The sequence below is a fragment of the Scylla paramamosain genome, chromosome 34 (assembly GCF_035594125.1).
Source record: "Scylla paramamosain isolate STU-SP2022 chromosome 34, ASM3559412v1, whole genome shotgun sequence".
In the NCBI taxonomy this organism is placed as follows: domain Eukaryota; kingdom Metazoa; phylum Arthropoda; class Malacostraca; order Decapoda; family Portunidae; genus Scylla; species Scylla paramamosain.
Window position 1 is genome coordinate 765,913 of NC_087184.1, and position 23,950 is coordinate 789,862.

Consider the following 23,950-nt stretch of genomic DNA (forward strand, 5'->3'; position numbering starts at 1 on the left):
GCGCAATCAAGGCCCCACTGAGCATGCATACATACACACGCACAAGTCTTTTATTTCCATCAGGCTAATGACAGGTGTTCTTGTTGAACATGTGTGGCGATACCGGGAGATGATTACGTGGAGTCAAACAGTTTAGGCTCGTGGCGGGCGGCGGCAGCAGCAGTGACGTCATGAGGCAGAGCCAGCAGGCTGTGGCTAGGCTGTGGAGCAGGCTGGGGACTGGTGCGCTGTGCTGCCTGTTCTTGGTATCCGTGCTCACCTCAGCGTCTCACCACGACCACGGTAAGCATCCTGCACCTGGCACGCCATCGCTGACCGTGTGCCTGCGTGTGCACATGTATGTGTGTTCTGTTGGGGTTATGGGGCCGTGCAGACTGCGGTGCCACCGCCTCTCGTGGCCCTGAGTTGGTGGTAACAGACAGGTTAGCCGGTCAGATTGTGGCGAATTCCCCCGGGGGAAGATCCTGGTGTGCGTGGGTGTCGGGGAGGCCAGGCCAGTGTGTGTGTGTGTGTGTGTGTGTGTGTGTGTGTGTGATGCGGTGACGTGACATGATGAGCCTGTCAAGTTACTTCCATGTTGACATTTCTTACCAGGATGAGCTCCTCTAGAAGGGAGCTATAACATGCAAACACGCCACAGTAATAAAACGTTTGTGATGAAGACAAACATGTACCTGATGTAAAATACTGTGGAATGTGTGTTGTAAGCATTTACTGAACTATCAGTAATAATGCACAGTTAATATTCATATAGTCTGGCCTCCAAATGAGCAACAAGTAATCTTTCAAACTGTGATAAGGTGGGAGCTAGCACAACCTCAGAATGTAAGGAATTCCAGTGGCTAATGACTCTTAACTCGGGTTCTCAACCTTTTGCGAGCTGGCCCCCCACCCCAAAGCTAATTCAATGCAGTTGAAGCCCACCCCCCCTTCCTGTCCTGTGCTCATGCCCCCATGGAAGAGTGTCTGCACCGTTCTGGTTGAGAATCACTGCTCTAACTGGAAAAAATCTTTTGCGCAAGTCACTATGTATATGAAGATGAAATATTTTGAGAGAATGACCCCATGTCCTGACATCCGCTATAGGTATAAAGATGTCAGTCATGGAGATAGTTGATAATCCCCTAAATATTTTCCACACCTTGATCAGATCAGCTCTTGAGTTGTCTACCCCACACTGAATACAGACCCAGAGTAAAAAGATGAACACTATAGTCCATGTTATGAAATCCAGAAATTTGCTTGAACCAATGACATAGAAACCCCTCCAGCAGCGAGAAGTCTCCTTCATAACCTGTATGCCAAACCACTGAACAGAACTCAATTATTGGATGAATATGTGTGAAATAGAGAGAAAGCATAAGTGAGGAGTCCTGGTTGACAGTGCTCTTCAGAAGATTAGAGGCAATACTGGAAGCTTTATTAACAGTTCTGTGAATGTGTTGGTGAAATTCCAGGTTGTTATCAACCAACAGTCTCAAATCTGATACTGAATCTACAAACTGAATTGGATGGCCATTCATATAGTAAATGGGTTGGATGGGGTGAGGTGTCATGACAAAACCTAATAGCAACTTTGTCGGTATTTATCCTGAGTCCCCAAGATTTGGCTCTGGATGCAAGTTTTATTATCTTTCTGCATGTAGAACAAATTATGTAGTGTAAGAGGTAGAAATATCAGTCTTTAGGTAAATTTTCAAATCGTCAACAAAAAAGATATACTTGCAGGAAAAGTTAGAAACAATAAGTTAATGTAAATGTTGAATTAAGCTTCTAATATTCCTTCTTGTAATACCAAATCATGCATTGCTTGTGCACACACACACACACACACACACACACACACACACACACACACACACACACACACACACACACACACACACACACACACACACACACACACCTGGTGTAGGGTGAATCAACATTTTCAAACACCACCATTTTTTTTTATTCATTTATTTTTTTTACCTATTTTCTTTTACCATCATTATTGTCTTTCAGTGCACTACACGTAGTCTCTACATGATCACCTTTGTCTCACACTAGCAGGGCAAACAATTTTTCTTGGTTGGGTTTGGTGTGTGTGTTCAAGATTCATCAGCAAATCTGCAGTTTCATGCAGTGCTTTATTTTCTCTTCATCTCTTTCTTACACCAACAAACTAAACTTTTTCAGTTAGAATTAGGGATGTGTGAACTTAAGATTTGTTGGAAAATCTGCCATTTCATGCAGCGCTTAAAATTTTCTTCGTCTCTTCCTTGATGCACAAGTAGCAGGAAAGCTTGGAGGTTATGGAATAACCTCAGCCTAATTGTTTTGTAAGTGACTATTTGTTTCTGAGGAAATTAAGGAACATAAAACTGGGCCTGGCCAGTCGCAGCCATGAGTAATGGAATGTCCAGCTGCAGAACAATACAATTTTTTTCACTTTAAATTTAACCTCACATCATAACTTTCTGACCTAACCAGGGATCCTTGTCTCCTTGCACCACTAAACAGTCTCACTAGCTGCCTTGCTTCACTCTCTTGGCCATATAAAATTGAGCCAGGCCAGCTGCTGTTACAAGCCAGTTACATGATTGTCTTTATTTCTGGCCTCTATTCCATGTTTCCTCTGAGAGATCAGAGCAAACTATAGCTCCTAAATCTTTTTCATCCCATGGTCTTACCAGAGCCTAGTTCTTAAATGTGTAGAGACTAGTTTTATTTATTTATTTATTTTTTTATTTGTTTATTTATTTTTTCCATTATCATGGTCATTATATACTTTGCCATTAACAAAATGAATTGATGCTTAACCTATCTCTTAGTTTGCTTGGTCACTGTCCTCACCCTTCAGGACAAACCCTGTGGGAGAAACGTGTGGGATCCACATTCTCCCAGGTGCCCAGCAGGACCTGTATTCTTGCACTTTACAGGGTTTCATTGTTTCTTTAATAACATATCATACTTCCTTTGGGAGTATGAAAGTGATCAATTCATCACCTAGACTAAATGTCTTATGACTTGAGCACAAAAGTAAGTCAAGTACCTTTGTTGAAGAAGAGATATGGTGACATAAGAAAAAAGGCTTGTAAAATTCTGTGTGAGTGAGAGAATGAAATGAGTCACTCTGCAGTGCCTAAGACCCATTTCAGGTCAAATGTATAAATCTTGACCTGAGGGGATTGAATGAGACCTCAGGGATTATACTGCCACCAGCCAGACCAATGTCAGCTGAGGTGGTGGGTTAGCAGGCACATTATTGCCATGTCAATTTGTCCATAAATTGTATTACTTAAAATAAGTGTTGCCTATCATCTATTTTTTGGGGCATTATTAATTCCACTGCAAAGTGTCAACCTAAAAGAACATATTATACATCATCAGAATAAACACAATGAATTCAAACAGGGAATGCTCCTGCAAGAAGTGGCAATGCTGGGCAGGGCAGGGCAGGATAGGCAGGCCAGGACAGGAATGTTTGAGGTCACAGTGTGATTTTTTTTTACTGTTTTGTTGTTGTTGTTGTTGTTGTTGTTTGTGTGTGTGTGTGTGTGTGTGTGTGAGAGAGAGAGAGAGAGAGAGAGAGAGAGAGAGAGAGAGAGAGAGAGAGAGAGAGAGAGAGAAAGAATTTCCCATAGGTGGGGGATGAAGTAGGGATTATCATCAGCATGTGGAAGACAGCGCCTGGAAGTCACCAAATTCAGGGTAAACCTTCTACCATGGCTCAGGAAGTCATCACCCAGTAGAGATGTGTCCAGAGCCTGACATGCCACCACCTAGTAGGAGGGGATGTATTTCTAAATTTCTTGAATAGAGTATAGTTGTCTTACAGGGTTAAATGTCTTATAGGGATATAAATCCTGCTATACTTACAGTCAGTGCAGGCCGAGGTGATCTGGAAGTCACACCCTGAGACTCTTTCCCTTCTAGTATGGCTACTGACTGGTGCTCTCATAATGTTCTCGACACTTCCTCAAATATTTATATTTAAGATATTTTCTATCACCATATTAAACTTTCCCCAAACTTTTTTTTTTTCTTTTTCCATATCAAGAGGAAAAAAGAGTATTAACCCTTCTGGAAACAAAATGTGTCAGCAGTAATTTAAGTCAAGAATAACATTGAAAATGAAACATAATGTTGAAAATGAAAACTGGAATTGTGGCGCCTCTAGTGGTTGAGTCGTCCCAGTAGTAGTGCAGTGACTCCTTCACTAGGAATTACTAAAGACTAGTATTTCTTATTGTTACTGAAAAGAACAGAATATGTTTTCTATCTTAGCATAAGTAAATGAAATAGATGAAAGAATTTTTGCCTTTGTCTTTTCACGAAATAAGCCTCACTGGCTATTGTTGTGAGAGTAATGAGCTCATTATATTTAGTGAAGCATTCTCCTAAGTAAAGTCCTCTCTTTTGTAGGGAATTTCTTGTATGTATGGAATGATATCACAGCCTGTGTAACACATTCATTACCTGGTCAACCTACTGCAGTAGGGAACATTGCTACCATTCCATTATTTTGTAAAATGTGTTCATGTTCATCTTTGATTCTTGCATTTACATGTGAATCTTTCCTGTAAATTGAAAATGTTTTTAATGCCTCTCTGCACTAAGTGACGTTTCACTTGAAGACATTTTGATGCATGCATTCTGCACACAAGACGGTCTCAAGTGACAGTCGTAGTAATAATCACTGGATTGATGACTGATGTCTGAGAATGTCAGAATGGTGACTAAGAATGTCAGGCTATTAACTATTGACTGGAGACTGGTGACTAAGAATGTCAGAGTAGACTGGTGACTTAGGATGTCATTTAGGATAGTGAGTAATGATGAGGATCTTGATTGATGACTGGTGCCTGAGGAGTGTGACTGGTGACTGGTGATTGAAGGCGTGTGATGGGTGACTCTATGTGTTTGACTGGTAAAATAGAATGTCTCTTAGGGTAATGAGTACTGACCATGATTTTTGACTGGTGAGTGGTGGTGTTCCTGGGTGGTGTTAACAAATGGTGTTCCTCACAGATCACGTGTTGTGTCGCTCCTGTGGTGCCGAACTCACAGAAAACTCACGGGACAACTTTGTGAACATCTCCAGCCCACTGTCTGAGGCATCCCAGCAGGTGACCATCCTGGGACACCCCCACCTCATGGTCCAGACCCTCAGGAACCCTGCCGACCTTGCTTTTGACTTGGTGACTGTCAGGAGGTCAGGCTGCTCAGGAGTGGGAGAGGTGAGCTGCACTCAAACATGTGTTTTGTTAGTTATGTGTTTGTTCCTGACCTCTAATCCTCCTGCTTATGTTGTCACCCTCTCTTCTCCATTGGGCTCCTCTGATCACAATCTCATATCTGTATCTTGTCCTATCGCTCCAATCCCTCCTCAGGATCCCCCTAAGCAGAGGTGCCTCTGGCGTTTTGTCTCTGCTAGTTGGGGGACCTGAGGAGGTATTTTGCTGATTTTCCTTGGAATGACCACTACTTCTGTGTCAGAGACCAGGGGTGCGTTAAGTTGAGCAACTCGGGTTACCCATGTCACCCAATTCTCAACTGAGCGCTCTCTTTGCATGACTCAGGTGACTTGGGTGATTTGAGTTAACCAAACCGAGGAGGTGGTGTGCTCTCTGCTTTGATGATATCACAGCAAAGATGGCCACCCAACCATACTTATGTTGGTGTTATACATGCTCAGTTATTGCAGATGAGTGCAATACTGTCTGCATACATGCAGTGACATGCACTAATTAGTAAAGTACTGAGTCTTAAATATATAAAAGAATGAAAATAAAGGAAATGAGAAGGGTAATGAATGATATTAGTATTGGATCTTTACCAAGAACCTCACCGCCGGGGACAGCAAGTGCTCTGTAATACAAATTAACAAGTGGATAATTGTCAGCCATATGTTTACTGCTATGGAGGAGGGTAGAATGTGGCCATTTCCATGGCAACATTGATAATTTGTTTACAGTATCTTAGGAGGCGCCCAAAACTGTTCAGTTGAGTGACTCAGGTAACTTGGCTTATCTGGGCCACCCAAGTTGCAGTACTGAACGCAGCCCAGAAAGAGGAATGAATGACAGAGAATACTAGTTAACTCTTGCTTTAGAGAGGTGGATAGAATAGGGGTGAGAAAAAGTCAAATGTCTTGTGCAGCAAGGCTGCAGTAGGAGAGGAGGCATGCAGTTAGCAAGATCAGGAGAGCAGTTAGCATCAAAATACCAGTATAAGATAGTAAGAGATGAAACATTGTGGTGATGAGAGAGAGGCTGAAGACAGTTATTTAGAGGAGAAGTAAATAATTATAGATGTATGTACTTTGTTGAAAAATTAACATTTTATTGCTGAAACTATGATGAGGCAACATTGTATTTGTGTTAAATGATGTCTCTGCAGTCTGCCAGGACAAGACATCAACATTATTCAGTTATGTACTAATTTCTTGAGTAGATATTATCACCCATTTTATGTGTAGATGAGCAGGTATGAGCAGGGCTTTGGTTTTCAGTGGTACGGTGAGCACAGCTGGTTCCCTGGATACCTGTGGAAGGTTTGCATCTGTCCCCGCTGCAGAGCACATCTTGGCTGGTGAGTGCTTCAGGACTGGTGGTTAGTTAGTACTTCAGTGGTGGCCTTTTGTTAGCTGGTGGCTGGTAAGTACTTCAGGGTTAGCCTCTTGTTGGGCCTGTGGGTGTGAAGTTGCCTTTAGTTCAGTGTTCTATATATTTCTTTATTTTTTTATTTGTTTACTCATTTATTCATTTATTTATTTATTTATTTTTTGGCCCAATTTGATTTTATATTCTAGTTTCATGACATTGTACCTTTCTCCCACTGATATGGAAACCATTTCACACGTGCTCCTTCTCCCTCTCTCATACACACACATACACATTATTTATTACATTTCACTTGCTTTTTATATATGTCTGTTTTTTTTTTTTTTTTTTTTTTTTTTTTTTTTTTTTTTGTAGGAAGGACACTGGCCAAGGGCAACAAATATCCAATAAAAAAAATGTCCACTGAAATGCCAGTCCCATAAAAGATTCAAAGCAGTAGTCAAAAATTGATGAATAAGTGTCTTGAAACCTCCTTCTTGAAGGAATTCAAGTCATAGGAAGGTGGAAATACAGAAGCAGGCAGGGAGTTCCAGAGTTTACCAAAGAAAGGGATGAATGATTGAGGATACTGGTTAACTCTTGTGTTAGAGAGGTGGACAGAATAGGGGTGAGAGAAAGAAGAAAATCTTGTGCAGCGAGGCCGTGGGAGGAGGGGAGGCATGCAGTAAGCAAGATCAGAAGAGCAGTTAGCATGAAAATAGCGGTAGAAGACAGCTAGAGATGCAACATTGTGGCAGTGAGAAAGAGGCTGAAGACAGTCGGTTAGAGGAGAGGAGTTGATGAGACGAAAAGCTTTTGATTCCACCTTGTCTAGAAGAGCAGTATGAGTGGAACCCACCCCCAGACATGTGAAGCATACTCCACACATGGACGGATAAGGCCCTTGTACAGAGTTAGCAGCTGGGGGGGGTGAGAAAAACTGGCGGAGACGTCTCAGAACACTTAACTTCATAGAAGCTGTTTTAGCTAGAGATGAGATGTGAAGTTTCCATTTCAGATTATAAGTAAAGGATAGACCAAGGATGTTCATTGTAGAAGAGGGGGACAGTTGAGTGTCATTGAAGAAGAGGGGATAGTTGTCTGGAAGGTTGTGTCGAGTTGAGAGATGGAGGAATTGAGTTTTTAAAGCATTGAACAGTACCAAGTTTGCTCTGCCTCAATCAGAAATTTTAGAAAGATCAGAAGTCAAGCGTTCTGTGGCTTCCCTGCGTGAAATGTTTACCTCTTGAAGGGTTGGATGTCTATGAAAAGACTTGGGAAAGTGCAGGGTGGTATCATCAGTGCAGGAGTGGATAGGACAAGAAGTTTGGTTTAGAAAATCATTAATGAATAATAAGAAGAGAGTGGGTGATAGGACAGAACCCTGAGGAACACTACTGTTAATAGATTTAGGAGAAGAACAGTGACCATCTGCCACAGCAGCAATAGAACGGTCAGAAAGAAAACTTGAGATGAAGTTACAGAGAGAAGGATAGAAGCCATAGAAGGGTAGTTTAGAAATCAAAACTTTGTGCCAGACTCAATCAAAAGCTTTTGATATGTCCAAGGCAACAGCAAAAGTTTCACCAAAATCTCTAAAAGAGGGTGACCAAGACTCAGTAAGGAAAGCCAGAAGATCACCAGTAGAGCGGCCTTGACGGAACCCGTACTGGCGATCAGATAGAAGGTTGTGAAGTGATAAATGTTTAAGAATCTTCCTGTTGAGGATAGATTCAAAAACTTTAGATAGGCAGGAAATTAAAGCAATAGGACGGTAGTCTGAGGGATTAGAACGGTCACCCTTTTTAGGAACAGGTTGAATGTAGGCAAACTTCAAGCAAGAAGGAAAGGTAGATGTTGACAGACAGAGCTGAAAGAGTTTGACTAGGCAAGGTGCAAGCACGGAGGCACAGTTTCGGAGAACAATAGGAGGGACCCCATCAGGTCCATAAGCCTTCCGAGGGTTTAGGCCAGCAAGGGCATGGAAAACATCATTGCAAAGAATTTTAATAGGTAGCATGAAGTAGTCAGAGGGTGGAGGAAAGGGAGGAACAAGCCCAGAATCGTCGAAGGTAGAGTTTTTAGCAAAGGTTTGAGCAAAGAGTTCAGCTTTAGAAATAGATGTGATAGCAGTGGTGCCATCTGGTTGAAATAAAGGAGGGAAAGAAGAAGAAGCAAAGTTATTGGAGATATTTTTTGGCTAGATGCCAGAAGTCACGAGGGGAGTTAGATCTTGAAAGGTTTTGACACTTGAAATACATACATACATGATGTGGCAGTCCATTGAACAAGAGCTTTGAACATAGTGCAGGGAGGTCCCATACCTTGAAGAACCTTGCTCCAGTTGTCATTGTGGGTGTAAAGTTTTCTGAACACTTCTTCTATCAGTCAGTTTTTTGCAGTGGTGCAACACTGATACTTTTTTCCTTTACATGATATTTGAGCCAGATACCAAAGTTAGCTGATAGCTTATTTTTCATTAGATGATATTTGAACCAGAAACCAAAGCTAGTTGATATGTACTGATTTTCCTTGAACCAAAGACTAGATCCATCTGACCACTTTTTTTCTTTTCCAGGATATTTGAACCTGAAACCAAAGCCAGCACAACCCACTTCAAAGCTTCCTCAGAGGGTTTCTATGGGCTCATTCTAGAGAAACTGATCACTGAGAAATGTAAGTATGCAAAAGTTGGAACAGAATTTATTAGCTAATATTTACCTTTGAAGTATGATGTTGTAGTGGTCAGAATGTTTGCTTCTATCTTGTTGGAGTTGTGTTCAGTTTGCATTCAGTTTGCAGTGTGTCCAAGTAACTGCAGTTGGTGTATGCATAGCTGATGTAGAAGTTGTACCTGCTGCCTCCTTCCTTCTTTTAATGTTGCACCCTTAAATCTTGCCATCACCTAAAATTTTGCACTAAAAATATTTGTAATCACCTTTTCAGTCAGCTTTGCCCTAAGCTGATTTTAAAAATATATATATGAATAAAGAAACAGTAATAATATCTAGCTATTATCCTTTAGATAAATCATGAAAACAAATAAACAAAAAATAAATAAAAAAAAAGGAGGGGCATGTGGTCCATGGAAGAACCACATGAATGAGTTTACATAAGTGATATGTTTGTTTCTGCAATTTTCTTAAGGGGTAATACAAAATTATTATTGTTTTCCTTGTGATCATTTTTTAATCACCTGAGAGCAAGGCTAAGTGATATAGTGATTGGATGGCATGCAGATGGTGACACTTGAAAATTTTGTCATTGTTTTTGCTGCCAACTTTATAATTCCAAGACTTCTCTCTCTCCCACTTAATAGATTTGGACACCATATTTGGGGCTTGAAGAGATATTGGTAGGAAGCTTGTAGGGGTGTCTATCCTTAGCTTGTCTTACAAAATTTAATGAATTAAGTAAGGTAATAGACTGGAAACATTAAAATGTATATATATATTTTATTTATATTAATAAATCATCATTAACAAATCTTTTATTTATATTAATAAATCATTATTAACAAAACAGTTTTGTGCTTATGTCTTTTTGAACAGTGCAGTGTCCTAAACACAGAGGCAGGCAGTCTCCCTATTGAAGCAGGCTGAAGCTAGTCACTAGAGGCAACAAGATTCAATCTACTTTTACAGTGTGCAGCTTTACATAATATAATTTGTAGCATTGGTTGCCTCTTCCAGCTTTTCATTGCCTTTTCTCATTCCTCACTTGATCCAGGTCAGATATATTATTTCCACATGTGTTTTGCAGACACCATCTCTATTACAATTTATTTCCTTCTCCCACCTGCTCTCACATTAAATGCTGCAGCCCCACAGTGCTGTTGGTACCACTTCCTTGTATGACCAGCTATGCATGCATTCATTAAAAGAATTCTATATTTCTCCCTTTTCTTTTCATACTTCTTTCATGCAGTTTCATTCTACTTCTGCTTGTTGTCTTCTGAAACAGTATGATATTCAAAGCTACATCATCATCCTACTCTCTTTGTGCCTAGTACTTTTCTTTCACACCTAACTTATAACAGCTGTATGTCTCACTTCTCTCAGTCAGCCCACCAGTGCAGTATTTTATTTTTTAATACCAGCTGGTTCACATTCCACTGTACCACCAGCTTTCACCAGACTCCCCTCTATCTATATTAAATGAAAACACTCAGTTTCAGACTCTCTCCTCATTGGCCTTCCCAAGCACCAGCAGTATTAGCACAATGGCACAAGACGGGGAGGACATGGTGCCTTTCGACCCCAAGCTTCTGGCTGAGCTGGAGGAGGAAGCAGCCTCTCGCTATACTGAGGAGGATAACCAGTTTACAGAGGTAGTGTGTATGTCTTTTGTTACACATGTATGGTGCTCTGTTCCAGTTTTCCTTTTTTATTGAGACATCAGCTTAATGTGTGTGCATGCTCAAGTGTGGATGCTTTGTTTCACCTGCCTCTTTTGTTAAGATATCAGCCTAGAGTAATGAAAATTACTTCACATCTCTGGGATGGATATTCAGTCACAAGGGAGTATAGTTGCTGAAGCCAAGCTGATCTGAAAGTTGTGCTCTCTGCATGCTCTTTGCCTCCTTCCTCTATCTTTTGAAAATATTGGTATGAAAACATAATGTATGATAAAGTATTAACCTTTAGAAAAAAAATAGCGTAAAGAAATAGACCAATTATTTACACAACTGTTGATTCATATCACGTAACTGACTTGCATCACGTCTCCACTGGTGAGAGTCAGCAGGCATGACTGCATAACCTAGACACCAATCAGTGGCCAGTGGGAGCAGCAGCAAGTGAACTGGAAGAGTTTTTAAAAAGAAAACTGCTTGTAATCCACCACCAGATCAATATGGGTGTTTGCTGCTATTGTATATTACCCATGCAAATCAGTTCACACTGTTTGGTGTGTAGTTTATTTTATCTTTTCTCCAGGCAGAGAAAATTTGCACAGTTCACAGGTAGTCTCAACAAAGGAAAATAGCCAAGATAAACATGTGCATACACACACATGCTTTGTTGATTCATTCCATCTGTACCCCCCAGTCCCCCATAGATCATATTAGAACAGAAGTTTGAGGGTTCTGGAAAGTGTGATATTTCCTGCCACAAACACTGTGTGGAGTATGTCGTCCTAAGGTTAAGTGGTGGGACTTTGGCTGACACATAGTGGCAGTTAGAGGAAAATCTCATCATTATTAGAGCAAGACAGCTGAAGGAACAGAACTCCATGATTCTTCTGGATGTCAGTGTGAGTGGCAGAGCATATCATGCTCTCCAGAAGCCTCATTGTGATATATTTAGGTGATTTACTGTAACTAAGTTTACTCCAGTTTGCTGGCACATTTTCTTGTATCCAGTCCTGACTTTTACCATACAATCACTCTTTGTAAGTCTTTGACATCTTGAGAAATTTGTGCACTTGTATATATATATATATATATATATATATATATATATATATATATATATATATATATATATATATATATATATATATATATATGCATGCATTGCAGAATTCTGCAGATGGGATGAGGTAAGTGATACTTCATAAAAAGGCACATATTTCTCAAGAAAAGTAATTAAAACCGACCCATAGTCAACCTAAGCAAGAACTTGAGTATTGCCATTTAGTAGGTATTTTTCCCATGCAGCTTCTCTGTGGTGAATACAGTGGTAAAAATAACTAACATGCTAGTTGGCCACATGCAACTCAGCAATCATGTCAAGATGTGCTGGCTGGACTTCTTTTACTCTATCCTTCCACCTCCCTGTGATTCTCTTCTCCTATTACTCTATCACCTTTCACCTTAGTTGTTCAGCACTTCTGTCAGCTTTTCCTGCTCTCATTCACCTTAAATCTACTCGCAAAAAGTCCCTCCATTAGGTGTTGGTCAGACATCACTCTACCTTTCCCTCTCATCATTCACAGGCAATATTTTTATTGCTTCCCTGACACTGACAATTCTTCATCTGCTTGCATCACTCAAGTATGCTCATCATTATCCTTCTTAAATATAAATATTTCCAGTCACTAACTGTCACAGAAAGCATAGCCCTACCTTCCTCCAATTTAATTTAAGTGCACTACACAACTACACCTTAAACTACGTACAGTGGAACTTCAGTTCATGAACATTCCTATTTTATGAACCAATCACTTCACAAATATTTTTTAACAATTTTTGCCATGGTTCTTGAACAGTGTTTCTGTGTGTGAATGCACAAACACCCTGCAGACCCCCTCAGCTGGCAAGCACACACACACTGTTGTGTTTTGGCATGCCTGCCATGAACATTGTGATTATCACACACTGGCAAGTCACCCAAGTCAGGTGCCTTCCCAGCTGTTGGAGAGGAGCTAGATCTGGATCTCCCTTACCCTATTTCACCTCTAGTAAATTGCATGCCTTCTAATTTAGCCTGCCTCTTTTTACTTTCACTTTCAGGATGGTTATAAAGATGATATGATTGTTATCGAGAGAAAAGACACCATCTCACCTTGCACCAAACATGCACTGGCTGGAAGGAAATATTGGAGCAAGACTGTAAAGGAGGGATTTTTCTGCACAACAGTATGTTCTCTGTTGTCCAATTACATTTCATCTCATGTCCCATTGTCTGGATGCCCAAAGAAAGAGTGCACCTGTTACATAGACAGACTTATAAGATGTGAGGTTGTCAAGAATTCCTGGATCACAGACACAAGGTGGAATTTGGAAAGCATGTGCTGTCATGAGTAGTGCAACAATCCCCATTTTACACAGACTTGTATGGTCAAATATTTCCTTCCAGCCAACCCATGCCTGGTGCAAGGCAAGATTTTGCCTTTTCCTCTCAAATAACTTTCTTTCCAACCATTCTGAAAGTTGAAATAGGAAGTGGCAGGCTTAATTAATTTATGAAGGCATGTGATTTAGAGATGGAATAGGGTAACAGCTCCCAGGTCAAACAGCTGGGAAGGTACCGGACCTTCATATCAGTGACATGATATAACCTGATGTCCAAGAAACTTCCAGCTTTCTGTGGTTACTGTAACTTCTTCATTCTTGTCAAAGAAAAAAAAATAAATAAATAAAAATAAATAAATAAATTAATTAATTAAATAAATAAATAAATAAAAATACAGTTTCTGAGGCTGGAATAGATTAATTGTATTTTAATTAATTTAAATGGGAAAACTTGTTTTGGTTTGTGAACTGAGGTTCTACTGTACATAGATACATTCCCAACAAGGTTCAGAATCACCTGAATCCCTCCTCTCTACTCTATAGCAGCTCCTTGTCTTCTTGTCTATGAAATGACCAGTGTTTGATGTGTTCCAGCACTGCAAGAAGAGCCTGCCTAAGCCGCCAATACTCCCTGCTGACAGATTTGACCGCAACAGACAGCGCAGAGGCAACTTTAGACATCAAGACCACAGGAGAGAAGGAAGCTTCAGGGATCAAGGGGAGTACAGAGGTCATGGGAATTATAGGGATCGTGGGAATTATAGGGATCACAGGAGGGAATATTCTGACCACAGGCAAGGGAGGTTTGGCGGTGACCACAGAGATTATGATGACAGCAGAAGGGATAGTGAGAAGAGGAAGTATAGGTCCGAGAGGGAGAGTGATGAGTATGGAAGAAGGGATTACCAGTCCAGCAGATACTACAATGGTGGGGGGTCATCCTATTGAGTTTTGTGAATCCAGTGGCTGGTATATTTATCGTTCATCAGGGACTTCACACAAGCTTCCACACCATTAATTCTTTGACCATTACCAAAGGTTACTGACATTTAATTTAGATTTAAATGCCTGCCTGCTTGTCTCTTCATATCTTTCACAACATACTCACCATTCACTTGTAAACATTTAGATTTTTATTGAAAAGGGAAGTGGAAATATTTTTGAGCAAGTTCCTTCATCACAAGGCAACCATCTAATAAAAAGAAAGAAAAATGGAATCTATGTTGGCATTTCCTTGATTGTTTTTGGTGTTAGTGTGTGACATTCCAGAGTGACAGTACAAGTGTTATCCCCACTACAAGTCATGCACTATATATAACATCACTGAGTATCTTTTCTCTCATTTTGATATAAATGTTTGTAACACTTTACAGTATGCTAACTTTTATGTGGACTTACTGTAAGATTTTTAAAAGTAAAGTATTTTTCCAATTCACGATTATATACTAAACCTTCATCTCCAAGATAAGACGTGATGGTTCATAACGTGCACAGGAATGGCATCCAACAAAGTAATTGCTGCCAAAGCCTCCAGTAATCCAGAACCTTAAAAAGTTTCAACCCTCAATTGAGTCTGAAATTTTTATTCTGTATGTCTGCATGATTATCAAATTACATCCACATGCAGCCTCAGCACACCAAGGCAAGGAGATACCGTGAAGGATTAGACCAAACATCGCTTTTTTTTTTTTTTTTTTTTTAACAAGATGGCAAGGCAACAACTACTTTGTTGGATACTGTTGTAATATGTAGTTTATATTCTCATCCAAACTTTCTGGTATGAATTATGGATGAATGATGAATAAGGCTGCCACAATTTGTAAAGAAAATACTGACTGATGTTAATAATATGGATTTAAGAAGTAAATGTAAAAAATAAACCTCTGCATGAATGACAAGACTTTTCTGTAGAATGTGTTGGTTAGTGTGATGATGATTGCTGCTGCTGCTGCTGCTGCAGGTCAAGTGGCTTCTTGGGACTGTGCTTCACAGTACTCCTTGATTTCTGAAACAAACATTGAATCATTACTACTTTGTTTAGTGCATCCACTGAAATTCCATCTACTTACGCATCAGTCTGACATTCTCAAAAGAGAGGCAGCCAAGACGTCTATGTAACCCTACAAGCGATGCCTTAAGGCTAACTGAAATCATTCTAACTGGGATAAGTAAGAAAGAAAGGGAGCAGGTATCCATTTAATATTAACTCATCAAATCTTTTTTTCATTTCTTGTTCCTAAATAAATATCAGCTTGGCAATGGAAAAGAAATGAAAGTGAAAAGTGTTAAAAGGAAAGGGTAACATACATAACTATTCTACATTCATAATCACAAAACCTCTCAGATTTCAAACGAGTTCACTGCTTCGCCTGCACAAAAAGTAATACAGGTGAGTGGGAGGGAAGACCAGTGAGACTTAATCATAAAACATGGCCTTGTGCTGATTATTCAGGAAGAGACCAGAGATTAGCACAGGAAATGAACCAAGAGGACAAAGAATATATGAATACATGAGCAGGGAAAATGGAGGATGGTGATGTGCAACCATGAAGGAAAAATAATGTTTAGAAAGATGTATCATCTCTTCAACATTTCAAACCACTTCTATTTTATATTGCTCCTCTATTTACACTTTATCTCATTTTCCTTGACATTATTTATGGTTCTTGTGACTGCCTGCCTCATTTTGATGTGAGATCCTACCATCAGGGTCAAGTCTGCAGCCATTCTACTTCATTGAGTCTGGAGTCTGGACTCTGTCTGGTACAAATACCACCTCAAAAGTGCCTGCTATCTCCTCTGTGAACAAGCCAGCAGTAGGGTCTAGTTGGGAAGTCCCATTGTAGGCAGTGCCTGGCTGAGGACTTAAGGCAGCATCACACAAGGCAAATTTCTCCCAGCATGCTGCCTGTTTTGCTGGTGAGACCAGCGACACAGCAAGTTTGGCATCAGACAGGGACTGGGCTGTTATGTTGACGCCTTGTAATAAATCTTTTGCTCCATTTGGCAGCTCATATAGGTTGTGCAGCACTGCCTCCACAAGCCATGGCTGCATCCTGCTGGCCATGGTCAGTCACTCTGGGCCCCAGGGTTGAGGTGGCAACAATGCAAGTAGGTCCTACAGCCAACACGAAGTGTCTGGATCCACTATGGCTCAATTAATGTGTCGAGCTTTCACACTCCAGCAAAACTAAGTGTGGGTCTCCCATCACAACACATTGTTTATCTCCCCAGCTGCAGTTGTCAAATAAGCACTGTAAGTAATTTCACACACCATATAAGTAATCAAATCACAAGCACACACTGGCACATATACTTAATTTTTATAAGTTTTATAGTTGACAGTTTTACTCAGTTTTTATAAGTTCATAGTTGACAGTTTTATTCAAAGTACCACAATATATTTTTATTTAACATGTACAGCTTGTAGTACAATGGTCATTTGATTTCAAATACTCCCAGCAAGTCTGGTATCACAGCCATTTGCCATTCTTGCTGACAGCAGAAAGTGAGCTGTGATGTCACTTGTTGCTCAATTTGTCCAGCTGGCAGCAAAAATGGGCAGCATACTAGGAGAAATTTGCCCTGTGTGACACTGCCTTTAGTGTGATTAGCTGCACATACTAATATGATACCAAACCCTACAGGCAGTAGACACCTACTGAAATAATAATTACTCCCAGTGAGGTCTAAAGCACTGTTCAGGGGGTGCTGTGAACTTTTCATTAAACCCAAGTGTGACCTCACTGAACATTTCCCCTTGTGTCTCACAACACAAGGGGACAGTCACAGCCTGCCCTCTAAAGACAACTCTCTTCTTCCACACAAAACTACAAGCACCTAATAACACACACACACACCCTTCACTCAAAAATTTTAAAATCATCATGGCGACTCCTACACCAGCCTTGGAGTCCCCATCTGGGGAGGGGACCATAAATGTCCCCAGGTCGGACTGCCTTTCTGTTGACGACCCTAAGTGTCTTGACACCCCCCTCAACTTTTTCTTCATTAACTTCTACAACACTCGCAGTCTAAGATCTAATTTTCAATCTGTAGAACACCACCTCTCCTCTTCTAGACCTCATCTTCTTTTCCTCACTGAAACTCAGGTCACTGAAACTCAGGTATCTGAGGTAACTGACAGTAGCCCCTTTTCTGTTCCCTCTTACTTTCTCTATCCTCATTTTCAATCCAAAGCTGGATGCTGCGTTTATGTGCGCAATGACTTAACCTGGTCTCATGCCCACGCTCTTGAATCTTCCTAGTTTTCCACCATCTGGCTACGAGTAAAGAGTCACTCTCAAACTAAATTTATCTGTGCTGTATACCTCTCACCTAACTCCTCTGACTATAAGAAATTCTTTGACTATTTAACTTCCAAAGTGGAGTACATTCTGACCCTCTTCCCTTTTGCAGAGATCTCCATTCTTGGAGACTTCAATGTTCACCACCAGCTTTGGCTTTCCTCTCCCTTCACTGACCATCCTGGTGAACTAGCCTTCAACTTTGCTATCCTCCACAACCTAGAGCAATTGGTGCAACACCCTACTCGTATTCCTGACCGTCTTGGAGATACGCCCAACATTCTTGACCTTTTCCTGACCTCTAATCCTTCTGCTTATGCTGTCACCCTTTCTTCTCCGTTGCACTCTCCGATCACAATCTCGTATCTTTATCTTGTCCTATTGCTCCAATCCCTCCTCAGGATCCCCATAAGTGAAGGTGCCTCTGGCGTTTTGCCTCTGCTAGTTAGGGGGACCTGAGGAAGTATTTTGCTGATTTTCCCTGGAATGACTACTGCTTCTGTGTCAGAGACCCGTCTTTGTGTGCTGAGCGCATAACAGAGGTGATAGTGTCTGGCATGGAGGCGTACATTCCTCATTTTTTCTCATCCTAAACCTTCTAAACCTTGGTTTAACACAGCTTGTTCTCGTGCTATACATGATAGAGAGGTGGCCCACAAAGGGTACTTGAGCCTTCCATCACCAGAATCTCATGCACTTTATATTTCTGCCCTGTTCTCCAACTAGCCAAAAACTCCTTCATTAACAGAAAGTGTCAAAACCTTTCAAGATCTAACTCCCCACGTGACTTCTGCCAAAAATATCTCCAATAACTTTGCTTCTTCTTTCCCTCCTTTATTTCAACCAGATGGCACCACTGCTATCACATCTATTTCTAAAGCTGAACTCTTCACTCAAACCTTTGCTAAAAACTCTACCTTCGATGATTCTGGGCTTGTTCCTCCCTTTCCTCCACCCTCTGACTACTTCATGCTACCTATTAAAATTCTTCACAATGATGTTTTTCCATGCCCTTGCTGGCCTAAACCCTCGGAAGGCTTATGGACCTGAAGGGGTCCCTCCTATTGTTCTCCAAAACTGTGCCTCTGTGCTTGCACCTTGCCTAGTCAAACTCTTTCAGCTCTGTCTGTCAACATCTACCTTTCCTTCTTGTTGGAAGTTTGCCTACATTCAGCCTGTTCCTAAAATGGGTGACCGTTCTAATCCCTCAAACTACCGTCTCATTGCTTTAATTTCCTGCCTATCTAAAGTTTTTGAATCTATCCTCAACAGGAAGATTCTTAAGCATCTATCACTTCACAACCTTCTATCTGATCGCCAGTATGGGTTCCGTCAAGGCCGCTCTACTGGTGATCTTCTGCCTTTCCTTACTGAGTCTTGGTCATCCTCTTTTAGAGATTTTGGTGAAACTTTTGCTGTTGCCTTGGACATATCAAAAGCTTTTGATAGGGTCTGGCACAAAGCTTTGATTTCCAAACTACCTCCTACGGCTTCTATCCTTCTCTCTGTAACTTCATCTCAAATTTCCTTTCTGACCATTCTATTGCTGCTGTGATAGACGGTCAATGTGTTTCTCCTAAATCTATTAACAGTGGTGTTCCTCAGGGTTCTGTCCTGTCATCCACTCTCTTCTCATTACTCATTAATAATCTTCTAAACCAAACTTCTTGTCCTATCCACTCCTATGCTGATGATACCACCCTGCACTTTTCCACGTCTTTTCATAGACGTCCAACCCTTCAGGAAGTAAACATTTCATGCAGGGAAGCCACAGAATGCTTGACTTCTGATCTTTCTAAAATTTCTGATTGGGGCAGAGCAAACTCGGTATTGTTCAATGCCTCAAAAACTCAATTCCTCCTACTATCAACTCAACACAACCTTCCAGACAACTATCCCCTCTTCTTCAATGACAGTCAACTGTCCACCTCTTCTACACTGAACATCCTCAGTCTGTCCTTTACTTATAATGTAAATTGGAAACTTCACATCTCATCTCTAGCTAAAAGAGCTTCTATAAAGTTAGGCATTCCGAGACGTCTCCGCCAGTTTTTCTCACCCCCTCCAGCTGTTAACTCTGTACAAGGGCCTTATCTGTCCATGTATGGAGTATGCTTCACATGTCTGGGGTGGTTCCACTTGTACTGCTCTTCTAGACAGGGTGGAATCAAAAGCTTTTCATCTCATGAACTCCTCTCCTCTAACTGACTGTCTCCAGCCTCTCTCTCATCACTGCAATGTTGCATCTCTAGCTGTCTTCTACTGCCATTTTCATGCTAACTGCTCTTCTGATCTTGCTAACTGCATGCCTCCCCTCCTCCCGTGGCCTCACTGCACAAGGCTTTCTTCTTTCTCTCACCCCTATTGTCCACCTCTCTAACGCAAGAGTTAACCAGTATTCTCAATCATTCATCCCTTTCTCTGGTAAACTCTGGAACTCCCTGCCTGCTTCTGTATTTCCCCCTTCCTATGACTTGAATTCCTTCAAGAGGGAGGTTTCACAACACTTATCCTTCAATTTTTGACTACTGCTTTGGACCCTTTTTATGGGACTGGCATTTCAGTGGGCATTTTTCTTATTGGAGTTTTGTTGCCTTTGGTCAATGTCCCTCCTACATTATAAAAAAAAGCTTAATGTGGGATAAGCTGGCTACAAGATTAACCAGTCAGGATGTTTGCATGAACTAAATTCACATAATATTCTCCACAATTGTGCAAACAATTGGCACAGCATGAAGGAGAGACCACTGACACAGAACACTGATTAGGCTGAGTGGAGAGCATATGTGAATACAAAATAGGACATGAGCCTGTAGGACTCTGTCTGTGGCTTGTCTGTACCTGATCTGCTCAGCTGAATGGCTCAGGCACAGGGGGTAGGGGAGGGGATGGGCCGTCATGGTGTGGTGAGGGGCAAACAAAAGGTGGTGGTGTCAGGCTCTTGTGCTGACAAACTTGAGTAAGCCTGTGAATCTGAAATTACCCCTAGGCAATGTTTTTGTGCAGTGAGTGAGTGTGTGACACACACACACACACACACACACACACACACACACACACACACACACAGTCTTTGCTACCTCCTTTGTGGGGATGCTGGACTGGAACAAAGATTGAATTCCAGGTAAAGAATCTTCCATTTAAAACAACACTTACTGTTTGCAATGTCTTTGTATGCCTGAGTGACAGCAGCATCTGGCTCTTGTGTCAGAATGTTGGTGCCTTCGTCACACGCCTGGGCCACCCGGGGGTCCAGTGGCAGCTGGCCAAGCAGTGGCACCCCAGTGTCCTCTGCCAGCTGGGGGCCACCCCCTGTAGTGGCAGGGAAGATGGCCGTCTTGGTCTGAAATTTGTGGTGCATCAAGATAAGACAAGCCTGACATATTGCTCTTAAGATGGCTTACCTAATACAAGATTTGCAAGATTTCTTATTGAAAAATTTTTGTTTCATCCTGGCAGAAAAATTATGTAAATATTTTTTTGTTCTGTTAATTTCATTTAAACTGGTTGACTTTTATATTGCCAAAAATCTTCCATTGATAAGAAAGGTGTGGTCTGTCACCATCAATCTTGTCCCTTTACATAACACACATGAATTCCCACCTAGCCAAGAGGTGGTCTTGGTTGCAAGGAGTCTATGATTGCTGCTGGATCCCAGCTACATCACCACCACTCTTTGCTGCTGACACACAAATGAACAGGTGAGAGGCACCACACATCTCACTCACCTTACACTTGGGGCACACAAAGGTGGTCATGTTCTCCACCAGGCCAATGATGGGAATGTTCACTTTCCTGCAGAATGTGATTTCCTTCCTCACATCCAGCAGAGCCACTTCCTGGTGGGGGAAACAAGTCACATGAAGGGAAGGTACAACTCTGCCTTCCTAGCCAAAGAAATTGACATTAACACCCGAGTCAAGCACTGCTTTGTGCATATGAACTGTGAATGTGGACTGCTATCATTGTAGCAATAAAGGGGAACTGCATCAAGCTCAAAGATGAAGGAATTGTGACAAGCTTGAGCTCAGCCCTATCACAGATGACCAGCATGTGGAGGGAACACTGAATGGTTTTATGAAAGTCAACTAACATTTATGCTTACTTTTAAAATTCCCACATGATGATGTTTAAATCAGCAATATTCTTAAAATTCAGATATTGTACAAGGAATAAGGGACGCAGTGGGGAAGTGTTACTTAATAGAGTTGGCAATTAAACATCCAACACTTAATTTCTCAGCAAGTTTCAATCCTGTGTACACAAATAGTACATAAAGGTGTGCCGTATTCAATCACGAGCATTGGCGTGGGGCAGGCAATTAATTTCTCTGCCTTCTTTGTTCCTAGTCTTGGCTGACTTGTACCCAATGTAAGGCCAGGTGAACCTGAGTGGGTAGTCTTCCAAGAAAAATCCAGGCTGTGATCGGGATCTGAATGTGGGACTCCTTGCTGCTGCCTGAGCTACCACACTCTGATGTACACACACATGTACCAGTAATACCTATCCTAGTGTAACGGTGGTGGCATGATCCCTGCAAGCATCACACTGATACAACGGTGGTGGCATGATCCCTGCAAGCATCACACTGATACAACAGTGGTGGCATGATCCCTGCAAGCTAATCACCTGAGGTGTTGTCACCACTACAGCAGCGACAGGAGGTGCAGCGGAGAGGTACTGCACAATGCTGAGGTGCTCGTCACTGGTGCCTGGGGGAGTGTCCACCACCAAGTAGTCCAGGGCACCCCAGTCCACATCACGCAGGAATTGTTTGATCATGCCTGCAACAAAGAGCTTCTCATGATTTACTCTGCATTAGGTCTTGAATATCAATGTATGCAGGCCAGGAGAGGAGTTGATCTGATGGATGAAAGTCTTACTAACTTATGCAGGCCAGGCAGGGATCTGATGGAGGTCTTTAAGTGGTATAAGGAAAATCACAAGGGTGAAAGAAAATCCTGAAAGTCAGTAAACAGGACAGGTCAAAAAACAACAGGCTCAAACTCAATAAAGTTAGATTTGAAAGAGAGATACAAAGAAATTGGTTATCAAGTAGTGATAGATGAAAGGAATAGGCTTAGTAAAAAGGTTATTAGTGCTGAGTCATTAAGGATAAGTACAGACAAATTTTTGGATGAGAAGGATAGGCGGAAATTGAAGGGTATATTTCATACAGGGACTGCCATGTGTGGGCTTCTTGTAGCTTCCCTCACACTTTCTCCACTGTACTCATTTCATACCTCAAGTCAATATATTCAGTCTCACATCCACAGCTACAAGCTTAAACACTACCTCGTCAATCACTTCAACACTAAAAACTACATTACTCTCCTATCACCCAACATTCTTATACACTTACATTTCTTAAAGTAAACAAGATACATGAAATAAAAGAAATAAAAAAACCTCAAGATGATAATTCTTGATTCCATATAAAACCTTATGGACTGACAAAATCAGCAATGCTTCTCCTTTGACCATTTCCCTGGATGAGTGCAGGGTTGGTGCCAGGTACAAGTCTCCTCCAGTTAACCATTTCTGTCCCTTTCATGTTCCTCTGTGCCTCCTATCCTTTGCTGTTCTACCACAATCCCATCCCTCCATCTCACTCTGTCTTCCCCTCAATGGCTTTCTCCAGGTTCCTTTAATTGGCTTCTGGTCTCCTCTTCTTACAAAACCAAAGACACTAGAGGTAACCTATTTTTACTACTTACCATTTTTCTTGGGTCCCCTCCAGATGACAGCATCGTCTGCACTGTTGAGCAGGAATCCAATGGACATGACAGCCAGATTGTCAGACACATACTGAAAGGGTACACTGTCTTGTCATATATAAAGGATTTATCTGAAGTGTCTGTCATATACAAATTATCTATCTAAAGAGTACCTGTTATATACAAATGATTTAGTTGAAGAGTGTGTGCTAACAAATTATTTATGTGAAGTATCTATCCATCATATACAAATGATTATCTGAAGCAAATGAAAAATAAATACAAATAAATAAAAAAATAAATGAAAATAGAAAGCAGTGTTTCTTCCCAGAGTAACAAGCTAGGTAATACTTAATGTGAAGGATAATTAAGAAGCAAAAAAATATTATTTTCAATTACTGTAACTCTGTGTGGGCTGAAGTACAAGAATTCTTAAAATGATCTAGCATGAGACAGCATTTCTGGTGCACAACTACAGGGAAATAACAGGAACATTTTGTTCAGACCATGGTATACTATTGGGAAAACTCTAACCTGGTTTAAGAAATTTATAAAAAGGGAAAAAAAAAAAAGTAAAAAGCACTTCTGGTGCACAACTACAGG

The 23,950-nt window shown here is 41.1% G+C and overlaps 3 protein-coding genes across 5 annotated transcripts in view; 2 read left to right on the top strand and 1 right to left on the bottom strand.

Moving 5' to 3' along the window:
* Positions 1-14,754, top strand: LOC135090005 (uncharacterized). Its single transcript, XM_063986216.1, has 6 exons — positions 1-282; positions 5,014-5,222; positions 6,497-6,576; positions 9,166-9,263; positions 10,759-10,917; positions 13,918-14,754. The coding sequence occupies exons 1-5, from the start codon at positions 171-173 to the stop codon at positions 10,803-10,805; spliced, it is 546 nt and encodes a 181-aa protein (XP_063842286.1). The 5' UTR covers positions 1-170; the 3' UTR covers positions 10,806-10,917; positions 13,918-14,754.
* LOC135089901 (putative uncharacterized protein DDB_G0281733) lies at positions 10,810-14,271 on the top strand. Its single transcript, XM_063986083.1, has 2 exons — positions 10,810-10,917; positions 13,918-14,271. Exons 1-2 carry the CDS (start codon positions 10,810-10,812, stop codon positions 14,269-14,271), a joined length of 462 nt encoding a protein of 153 aa, XP_063842153.1.
* Positions 14,538-23,950, bottom strand: part of LOC135090002 (cytosolic Fe-S cluster assembly factor nubp1-like) — a 16,669-nt gene continuing 7,256 nt past the window's right edge. For 2 of the 3 annotated variants that reach the window (XM_063986205.1, XM_063986204.1), the window contains exons 5-9: positions 23,348-23,438; positions 22,260-22,414; positions 21,359-21,469; positions 20,787-20,973; positions 14,538-15,328 (exon numbers count right to left, since the gene is read on the bottom strand). In XM_063986205.1, coding sequence (XP_063842275.1) covers positions 15,285-15,328; positions 20,787-20,973; positions 21,359-21,469; positions 22,260-22,414; positions 23,348-23,438 — 588 coding nt within the window. In that variant the 3' untranslated portion in view covers positions 14,538-15,284. Of the gene's footprint in view, positions 15,329-16,142; positions 16,578-20,786; positions 20,974-21,358; positions 21,470-22,259; positions 22,415-23,347; positions 23,439-23,950 lie in introns of those variants that run through there. The other variant, XM_063986206.1, reaches the window with a different exon arrangement.

Coding starts and splice junctions, on each gene's coding strand:
- LOC135090005 (XM_063986216.1), top strand. CDS start 171: ATGAGGCAGAGCCAGCAGGCTGTGGCTAGGCTGTGGAGCAGGCTGGGG. Junction 283..5,013: donor AGCGTCTCACCACGACCACG/GTAAGCATCCTG, acceptor TGTTCCTCACAG/ATCACGTGTTGTGTCGCTCC. Junction 6,577..9,165: donor TGCAGAGCACATCTTGGCTG/GTGAGTGCTTCA, acceptor TTTCTTTTCCAG/GATATTTGAACCTGAAACCA.
- LOC135089901 (XM_063986083.1), top strand. CDS start 10,810: ATGGCACAAGACGGGGAGGACATGGTGCCTTTCGACCCCAAGCTTCTG. Junction 10,918..13,917: donor AGGATAACCAGTTTACAGAG/GTAGTGTGTATG, acceptor GATGTGTTCCAG/CACTGCAAGAAGAGCCTGCC.